This window comes from Mauremys reevesii, linkage group 8, assembly GCF_016161935.1.
Source record: "Mauremys reevesii isolate NIE-2019 linkage group 8, ASM1616193v1, whole genome shotgun sequence".
In the NCBI taxonomy this organism is placed as follows: Eukaryota; Metazoa; Chordata; order Testudines; family Geoemydidae; genus Mauremys; species Mauremys reevesii.
Genome location: NC_052630.1, coordinates 14,972,501 through 14,982,552, shown reverse-complemented (window position 1 = coordinate 14,982,552; position 10,052 = coordinate 14,972,501). Strand labels below are relative to the sequence as shown.

The 10,052-nt window shown below is 47.1% G+C and overlaps 1 protein-coding gene across 4 annotated transcripts in view; it reads left to right on the top strand.

The window, feature by feature from the left end:
• The window catches only part of KIF3A (kinesin family member 3A), a 42,518-nt gene that overhangs the window by 2,245 nt on the left and 30,221 nt on the right, over positions 1-10,052 (top strand). For 2 of the 4 annotated variants that reach the window (XM_039485847.1, XM_039485846.1), the window contains exon 2: positions 9,800-10,052. This exon is cut by the window's right edge and continues 30 nt beyond it. In XM_039485847.1, the coding sequence (XP_039341781.1) occupies positions 9,800-10,052 (253 nt within the window). Of the gene's footprint in view, positions 1-6,291; positions 6,458-6,555; positions 6,572-9,799 lie in introns of those variants that run through there. The other 2 variants (XM_039485848.1, XM_039485849.1) reach the window with 2 other exon arrangements.

Genomic DNA, 10,052 nt, shown 5'->3' with positions numbered 1-10,052 from the left:
TTTCTGGTTCTCAATCTCATCCACTAGCATAGCAGGCTCTAGCCTCTATCTACCTTTCAGAACTGTATTCAGGTGCAGATGTCTTTCTTGACAAAATACGAGTTATATGTTGGCAGGTGTTTTGTTTTAAACCTGGTGGATATTTAGGCTATGTAATTTCTTAACTTGGTTATACCATAAATATCCAAAGAGGAAGACAAAATCATGTTGTAGCAGTTCACAACCTGAGTTAGCCAGTGTAGCTGCCAAAGTCCTGCTCCAATCACTAAGACAATCCACTTCAATATATAGCCACCAAAAGAGCTGAGTAAAGGTTGTGCTATGAACTCTTATTGTCTAGGGCTGCTTGACAGATCAAGCATGAGAACTCTGCCTCTGTCAGTTCCCTGCCACCCATATGTATGTATTTCTTTCTGCCTCCTTCTACCTGTTTCAAATTGTCATTGTTTTTCCTAGGGCAGCCACCATATTGTGATCACAGCCGATCATAGCGTCACATGACACTTTAAGGCGCTTACATGGAAGAGGAGTCTACATAGGGGCTTGATCCGATTCCCACTGAAGTCAAAGGCCTTGTCTGCACTTGTGGCACCGTGTAGGGTACACACCACAGTGAAAGGCTGGTTGCATCCACACTCTCTGTGATAAGTACAGGAGTACTTGTGGCACCTTAGAGACTAACAAATTTATTTGAGCATAAGCTTTCATGGGCTACAGCCCACTTCATCTGTATATATATATATATATATATATAATCTCCTTACTATATATTCCATTCTATGCATAGTAAGGAGATATATATATACAGAGAACATGAAAAGGTGGGAGTTGCCCTACCAACTCTAAGAGGCTAATTAATTAAGATGAATTAATTACACTATGATGTGTAGCAACAAACTGCAGGGAAAGGCTCCGGTAGAGAAGCAGCAGCCGGGAAAGGCTCCGGCAGTAGGGAGCTGTTGGAGCCTTTCTCTGGTGCCTTCCACCTGCAAGAGCCTTTCTCTGCTGCCAGAGTCTTTCACTGCAGTGAGGAAAGGCTCTGGCAGTGGAGGGACAGCGGGACACTACACTGCTAATGGTTGCAGTGTAGATGTGGGATACACTGGCTGGGTGTTTAGAGAGCTGTGTAGGGTACATACCCATGGGTTCTGGCATGTCTACTCACCTAAGGACTGCCTCACTATCTACACTGCTATTTATACCCATGCTAACTGGACATACAATGTCCATACTCTACAACTGCCGCGAGTGCAGACCGACCCAAAGTGAAGCTTTCTTTTTACTTCAGTGGGTTTTGGATCAGGCCCCATAAAGAGTGTCATGCAGTTGTAGAATATCACAGCTCAAGTATCACTGGGCTGCAACACCTTAAAAATTGGAACACTTCTTTGATACCATTATAATCCATAGACACCTGGCCTGGAACATTTGGCCTCAGCCCCTACCTCAAGATAGATTCTCAAACACACACAGAATTAACAAAATCAGAGCCAAAACCTGCTTCAATTGAAGCCAATGGAAGTCTTGATATTAACTTCAAAAGGCCAGGATTTGACTGGTGGGGCCAAACAATTCATGGATTTAATAGGAATTGGGCAAAAATTGTCCCACACTAAGTTCATCTGAGATGTTGTACAAAGAACTTCATTAAGCAAGATTTTTCAATGACATTTTATTATGAAAATACAATAGTATCAATTTAAATGCCCTTCTGAATGCACTGCAAGGCTTGCCTGTTCTCCCAGGCTTTTAAGAAGGGGGAAGGATTATGAGTGTGCAGATGAGTTCAAAGGAGGCGAAGAGCTAGGTATTGTGGGGTTTTTTGTTAGATTTGAAATTAGGCGAATGTTTCTAACCAACAGTTTTCCAAGGGGAGCAGTGGGGGCAAAAAACTAACTGGCTTCCAAGATTGAGCTTGATAAGTTTATGGAGGGGATGGTATGATGGAACTGCCTACAATGGCATGTGACTCATCAGCGACTGCCAGAAGCAAAAATCTCCAGATCTGGAGATGGAACATTAGATGGGGAGGGCTCTGAGTTATTACAGAAAATTCTTTCCCAGGTATCTGCCTGGAGGGTCTTGCCCACATGCTCAGGATATAACAGATAGCCATATTTGGGGTCAGGAAGGAATTTTCCCCCAGGTCAGATTGGCAAAGACCATGGGGTTTTTTTTGCCTTCCTCTCCAGCATGGGGCACAGGTCATTGGCAGGTTTAAACTAGTGTAAATGGTGAATTCTCTGTAACTTGTCTTTAAACCATGATTTGAGGACTTCAGTAACTCAGCCAGAGTTTAAGGGTGTATTTCAGGAGTGGGTGGGTGAAGTTCTGTGGCCTGCAATGTGCAGGAGGTCAATCTAGATGATCATGATGGTCCCTTCTGACCTTAAAGTCTATGAGTCATTCTCAATGTACATGCAGCTCAAGCCTTTGATGGCCATATATTAAAAATCTCACCCCAAAATAATTTCCAGTAAACTCATGGTGTAGACCAATGGTTTTCAACCTTTTTTCATTTGCGGATCTCTAAAAATTTTCTAATGGAGGTGTGGACCCCTTTAGAAATCTTAGTCTGCAGACTCCCTGGGGTCCGTGGACCACAGGTTGAAAATCACTGTTCTATGGTAACAACAACCTTTCACGGACCCCTTAGACATAGTCTTCAGACCCCCATTGAAAACTATTGTGGAAATGACTAAAATGTTGTTATACGAATAGAAAATATGTTCAGCAAAAAAGAAAGAAAAGCTAAGACCTATATCATAATAAATATTTTAAATTAATTCTCACACATTCAGGGCCAAATTGTATCACTTTTACTTGAATTGGGTAGTACCTCATTCCACAAGTAGACCAGTTGATTTCAAAGTTCCACTCCGTATGAGTAAGGGTGGCTGAATCTGTCTATTAGCTACCATAGGGCCAGACATTGCTTTCATTGAAGCTAGTTGAAGTTTTGGCAGAGGAAGAAATGCAAGACAGGGCTACAATTCCTACCTTTTCTTCCTTTAGAGTATCTCCAGAATCTGTCCCTTCCTCTTTCCTTTCCTTGCACTGAATACTGCCTTGACTACAACAACTTCCTTCAGACTTTGGGGGGAGGGATAGCTCAGTGGTTTGAGCATTGGCTTGCTAAACCTAGAGTTGTGAGCTCAATCCTTGAGAAGACCACTTAGGGATCTAAGGCAAAAATTGGTCCTGCTAGTGAAGGCAGGGGGCTGGACTCAATGACCTTTCAAGGTCCCTTCCAGTTCTAGGAGATGGGTATATCTCCAATTATTATTTATTTAGTCCTTCTCTGGTGTACCACTGTGCAATTTCTCCTATAGCTCCAGCCAAAATGCAGCTGCTTGGGGCAGTTTCCTTACCTGCTACTCAAGGATGATAGGAATTGGATCTTTGCCCTGGTTTCTCATAAGACAATCCAAGCGTCTCTTCTTCACTCTCATAGATCTATATAACTGCTATTGCCTTTCTCTCCTCCTGCACTCTCATCCTGTTCCTTTTGTTCCACCCAAGCTTCTCCCCTGACTGCTTCCCATGTCTTTTTCCTCCACGCCTAATTTTGGATTCTTTCATGCAGCACTTTCTTATGAAGTAGACCCTCAGCTAATATATGCCATGCCCTTTCAAAGCCCCAGCTGCCCTGTGGAGACATCCACACACCATTCCGTCTGGTTACTGTATTTGAACCTCTTCTTGCCTTTAAGTTATAAACTCTTGGAGGGGAGGGCTAAATGTCTCCATTAGGATTCTTTGCACACTGTAAAGTACTATATACCATGAAAAATAGCTGTGAAGAGATTGTTTTACTTACTTGTTCTCACCTTTTTTACTCACTTTTGACACTGCCTATAGGTCTGAGGAAATGGTACACACACCTGTAATTATGTGTAAGTTCCCATGCATATGCCACATGATAATTGCTAGTTGTATAATACTATATTAGGTGTCTAACCCATCCTCTTATAAAAACTTAGTCTTGACTCCTGCCATATTTCCACTTTCTCTTATAACCGGAAGGCAAATGTGCACAGTTGCTAAATGTTACAGACCTCACCTTCTTTAGGTAATAGGTAATAATTGGAGATATACCAATCTCCTAGAACTGGAAGGAACCTTGAAAGGTCATCAAGTCCAGCCCCCTGCCTTCACTAGCAGGACCAATTTTTGCCTCAGATCCCTAAGTGGCCTCCTCAAGGATTGAACTTTCTTCTGATATTGATGTTTTTTGTAGATGTATGCAATCAGAGGCCGAGTCTCCCCATCTATACTTCTTCCCCTCTCCATGGCTGCCCATTGTAACTGTAAATAGTGGTCCCTGTAGTTATACCTGGTGCAGTTCTACTAGTACTCTGCAGATGGTACAGGACTCCCAGACCTTACACAGATTTGCTTTGCAGGGAATGTGGGAAAAACTCCCCATGGATTTTGGGGGAAGGATGGGAGGAGACTGGAGAAGAATCAGATCCATTTCATGTGGAATTAGGAGCTGTGGGGCAGGGCCGCCCAGAGAATTCCGGGGGCCCGGGGTCTTCGGCGGCGGGGGGCCCCCGCTCAGGAGCGGCTCTAGACCCGAGCGCGCCGAAGACCTGGGGGGCGGCATTTGGCTCCGGTTGAGCTCCCGCAGGCATGCCTGCGGCAGGTCGACCGGAGCCCGGGAGGAGTGACTGCGGCGGGTGCCGTGGTCCCGCGGCTCCGCTTGACCTGCCGCAGTCACGCCTGCGGGAGGTCCAGCCGAGCCGCGGGACGAGCGCCCCCTCCGCAGTCATGCCTGCGGCAGGTCCACTCGTCCCGGGCTCCGGTGGACCTGCCGCAGTCATGCCTGCGGGAGCTCAACCGGAACCGCAGGGGCCCCAGAAAACATTCGTGGGGGCCCCTGCGGGACGCGGGGCCTGGGGCAAATTGCCCCTCTTGCCCCCCCCCTCTGGGCGGCCCTGCTGTGGGGTAAAACTACAGCAGGGTTTTGCTGTTTTACAGTTACTATGCAGCTTATGAGGGAATTTCTGCCCAGCCCCCAGTACTCAGGATGTACATGATAAAACCAGGATTTGGTCCTCATTATAAAAATATTGTGTTCTCATTTTTCACAATGGCCCCCTTAAGAGAAAATTGGTCTCAATGTTTTCTCACCTTACTCATGTGAGTAAGCCCCACTAAAGTCAATGAGAGTATTTCTGTGAGGAAGGAGACCAGGCTTGATTTTGTGCTGAGCAAACATGAAGGCACTCAGCACTTTGCAGGACCAGACCTTTTCACTGTGTTGTGTAATAACTGCTTCCCATCGGTACATGTCATAGTGTCACCATCATTACAACAGAGCCTTCTACCAACTAAACTAATAGCCCGACTATGGTGAACACTAACCAGGGGCGGCTCTAGACATTTCGCCGCCCCAAGCACGGCATCATGCCGCGGGGGACGCTCTGCTGCTCGCCGGTCCCACGGCTCCGGTGGACCTCCCGCAGGCATGCCTGCGGAGGGTCCGCTGGTCGTGCAGCTTCGGTGGAGCCACGGGACCAGCGGACTCTCCGCAGGCATGCCTCCCGGCGACCGGCAGAGCGCCCCCCGCGGCATGCCGCCCCAAGCACGCGCTTGGCATGCTGGGGCCTGGAGCCGCCCCTGACACTAACATCTACAGTCACTGGGCCAGGTTCTCTGCTGCACCTTGCAGCAGAGAGGAGGAGAGCAGGTCATCAGAGAATTGGTTATTGTCATGCCACCACCTTGGTTAGAGCAACTTGGGATCTTGCTCTGACCTGGGCCATCTGGCAAAAGTCCGGCAAAGAGGCCACCTGTCAGGTCAGAATAGCCAGAATCTAGCAGTGCTTTGCTGGAGTCTGTGTGGGTGTATGGTGAACACCCCAGCTGCTCAGACTGCAGCATCAGCTCCTAAACTGCCCAGAGCACGGTGAGCTCTCTGGATGAGAAGCCCTAGATCAGAGCTAATGATTAGTTAATTAACATTAATTATTATTCATGCTGCAATATGGTGACAACACGAGCTGTTCCATGGTGCTGCTTTTGGGACCAGCTTCCGCTCTGGGCTGCGCGTGGCCCCCGGACAAGCGCCCAGCCCAGCCCGCAACCTCACCAGAGCCAAACCCCGCGGAGCATCGGGCGCGGCCGCCGCAGTGAAGCCGCTTCGCCCGGCCCCTGCCTCACCCCCTCATTGGCTGGAGCCCTGCACCAATGGCTGCGCGGGGAGTAGATGTGCCCCTCCCCATCCCCAAGCCCATTGGTTGAGCGGCCTCCGCATGGCGCAGGGGTTCGCTGAGCGCCCAGTCACTCGCGCGTGGGGGTGGGGCCCGGTGGAGCAGGCGCCGCGGCTCTAGCGCCCCTGTTATTGTTACAGTGTATCGGGTTCGGGGTTACACTGGGCCCGCCCTTCCCCCTCGGGCGAGAAGCTGGGCGTGGGCCGGAGCCGCCCCGCAGGGACTCGCTCAGGATGCCGGTGAGGATCCAGAGGCGGCCCGCGGTCCCGCCTTCCCCATCGCTACGGAGCGTTGTGCCGTTGCTAGGGTGGCGCTGGGCCTGGGAGCAGCGGGGAGCCTGGGCCGGCTAAGGGGGGTGTGTGTGGAGTGTGGGGTGCAGGGGGTCCTTGGGCGGGGGTGGGGTCTGAGGTGAGGGGCTTGGCTTGGGGGTGTAGTGTGGTGCATAGGGGTCCTTGGGCCAGGAGGGAGGGGTCTGAGGTGAGGGGCTTGGCATGGGGGTGGAGTGCAGAGTACAGGGGTCTTTGGGCCGGGGAGGGGGGGTCTGAGGTGAGGGCTTGGCATGGGGGGTGGAGTGCGGGGTGCAGGGGGTCTTTGGGCCGGGGAGGGGGGGTCTGAGGTGAGGGCTTGGCATGGGGGTGGAGTGTGGTGCAGGGGTCTTGGGCCGGGAGGGGGTCTGAGGTGAGGGGCTTGGCATGGGGGTGGAGTGGGTGCATAGGGGGTCCTTGGGCCAGGGAGGGGGGGTCTGAGGTGAGGGGCTTGGCATGGGGGGGTGTAGTGTGGTGCATAGGAGATCCTTGGGCTGGGGAGGGGAGGGGTCTGAGGTGAGGGGCTTGTCATGGGGGGTGGAGTACAGGAGCAGGTCTGAGATCATGGGCCTGACATTTAGAGATGGAGTGCAGGGTACGGGAGGGCCTAGGCTAAGAGTGGTGCCCACTCAGAGGTGAAGGATGCAGAGGGGGCCTGGTAAAGTGTTTGTCTCTGGGTACCATGTGTAGGATGCCCTAGACTCACAGTGCAGGAAGGTTCTGGAGCCCTTAGGTTTGGAGTAGTAGGCCTAGGGTTCACAGTGTGGGCAGGTGCTGGGCAGGTGTAGCAGGGATGGTGCTGGCCTGGGGTGTTGCTGAGTACTGGGATCTGAGAGAAGGGAGGGGCAGAGAAGTGCTAGACAAAGTTGGTTGTATGTAGTATGGCAAATACTATATTCCTATTACTGGATTGCAGAACATGCATATTTCAGTTTATTATAGATAATAACATGCTGTTGTGCCTCCTGTGGTCTCTACATTATTCACTATGTCATCCTGAGTATTGTGCACATTTATTACGATCAGCCTGAGTTTGTAATAGCGATAAGGCTATTTTTTTTAAGGTAATATGCTTCCTAAGTCCAAAATACCTGCCATTCCAATACTCATTGACAGGTGCTTTTGGTAATCTATGCTGCCAGAATGATTGGTGCCCCATGTACTGTCTGATGCATGTCCCACAACTTATTTTTCTTCACATGGTGAATCTCAACTAGTCACAGAGATTTTTTTGTTTTTTTTAATGTTAAGGAGCTAGAGAGTTCGAGGAATTTCAAAGTACATGATATTTAGTGTAGCAGAGAATTACTGATCTGCAGTCCTTACCATTGTCTAATAGTAAAAGCTCACTTAAATAATGAGGTTTCTCCTTGTGACTGGATTGCAGACAGAGGACCTGTAACTTTTTAGCCTTGTTGATTCTATCTATGCTTAAAGCCTTTACTTTTAGACTCCTCTGCTGACTCTGAACTGCCAAATATAATATAAAGTAGCTGTTACATTTGCCCACCCTGTGGCTCTTACTAGGTTTAGTCTTTGGTGATGATAAACTTTCTGATCTGTCTAATTTACTTATAAGGCCTCTATCACCTTGGCACGTGAGCTTGTTATAAGTATTTCAGAGTAGAAATAGCAGTCTTTCTCTTCCCAACTTATAGGAGAAATAGCATGATTAATATATAGGGATTTTTTTTTAATGCTCTGGCTACATGTTGTGTTCTGATGTGAGTATGTTTAATTCAGAGCACTGAGTTTACTGGTCATTCTGATCTCTTGTGGAAGTGATCTCCGTAGGTTAAGTTCAACTGCTGGGAAAGCCGTGTCTCTCACCCTTTCCTTATTGGTTAGTGATTTCATTGTTCCAGTGGAATATAACAGTAACCAATTTAACAATCTGTGGTAGATGCCCTTATGCTGAGTGGGAGTGTTATACAAGAAGAAAGTTCTTTTAAAGCTATTTTCTTTTCCTCAGTCTTACTGGGTTCAGCTTTAGCCAGTTCTACATCTGGGTTCTCCTAATGGCTTCCTAAAGAGTAATGGGAGAAGGGACAGGGTCTTGTGGAGTGACGCAGGTGAGGTCTTTGGAGATGGAGGAACTTTTGCCCATTATGACCCACCTGCTTTGTAGACCATATCAGGGAGTGTCTCTTACTTCTGGGGCCCCTAGGTTTGGAGTGCTGGTTCTATGATGGAACAATAATTGATCACCCATTCAACAGGATGAGTATATGTACTTCTCTTGTCTGGGGACTGGAGGAGCTCATCTACTAGCGGAACAAATGCTGCCTCAATAGTGCTTTGGCCTAAAGCTTGACAGCAATCCAGAATATTGGCTGCTGACTGGTAGCAAAAAAGCAAACAAACCCCACTCTCCAAATTCTAACATCCTGATTAGCTTGCTTAGCAAAAGTTAGATGCAGGCTGGTAGTTAGCAACCTCTGTAGCATCCAATGATAGGGTTTTTAGTACTGACTTGGCAACTGTAAGTGTTAAGATGAGTGATAGATGTCTTTCATCAGGAATGTTCAGTCTCGAAGTGTGTAACTGTTGGCTTACAATTCATATTTTGAAATTCTTGATGACAGAATAGAAAACTTACATAATATTTTAGGAGTATATAAAAGACACAGCACCCCAAATATGGTTCCCCCAAGTTGCACTTGAAGTAGAGCTGAATGAAATGTGTATATGGACTTTTTTGAAGTGAATATTTGCAAAGAAATTTCTGTTTGATTGTGTTCATAACCCTTCTGTATTTGAATTCTAGGAATGTTCAAGCTTACATGTGGTGTTAGTGTACATAGTTGCAAAATGTGAATTTTAGCTTGACTGTTAAATCAAATGTTTAACAGTATATTTGATTGTAAAATCTGCAGTTTGTGTTCATTACTTACTTACTTCTTTCAATCAGGGAATTAAAACAACGTCAATGTAACTAAGCAGTACAGGGCACGTTTTCAAATGAACAAATATTTTCGACAAAGTGCGCAAACAAAGAATCACTTGTTGAAAGTCACAGATCTTGAATGACTAATAAATTTGAATTTCACAACCTGTGTATAATTTGTGAACAGAAAAAGGTTAATTTAATCAAATTAGTTCTTTATTGCACTTTATTTTCTTAGCCCCAGTTGTAAATCAGTCCTGTTCTGAACACTTAGGCCCCTGATCCTGCAAAGACTTGCAATGGAATTATTCAGTGTGTACACTTAAGCACATCTGTAAGTCTTACACTGTAACACATGAAGATGTTTATTTTGTTGTTCATGTATGTAGATCAACAAATCTGAGAAGCCGGACAAGCCTGAGAGCTGTGATAATGTCAAGGTTGTTGTCCGTTGCCGACCTTTCAATGAAAGAGAGAAAGTAATGTGCTACAAGATGGCAGTTAATGTTGATGAAATGAGGGGAACCATTACTGTTCATAAAACAGACTCTTCCAATGAACCTCCAAAGACATTTACATTTGATACAGTTTTTGGACCAGAGAGTAAACAGCTTGATGTCTATAATTTAACTGCGAGACCAA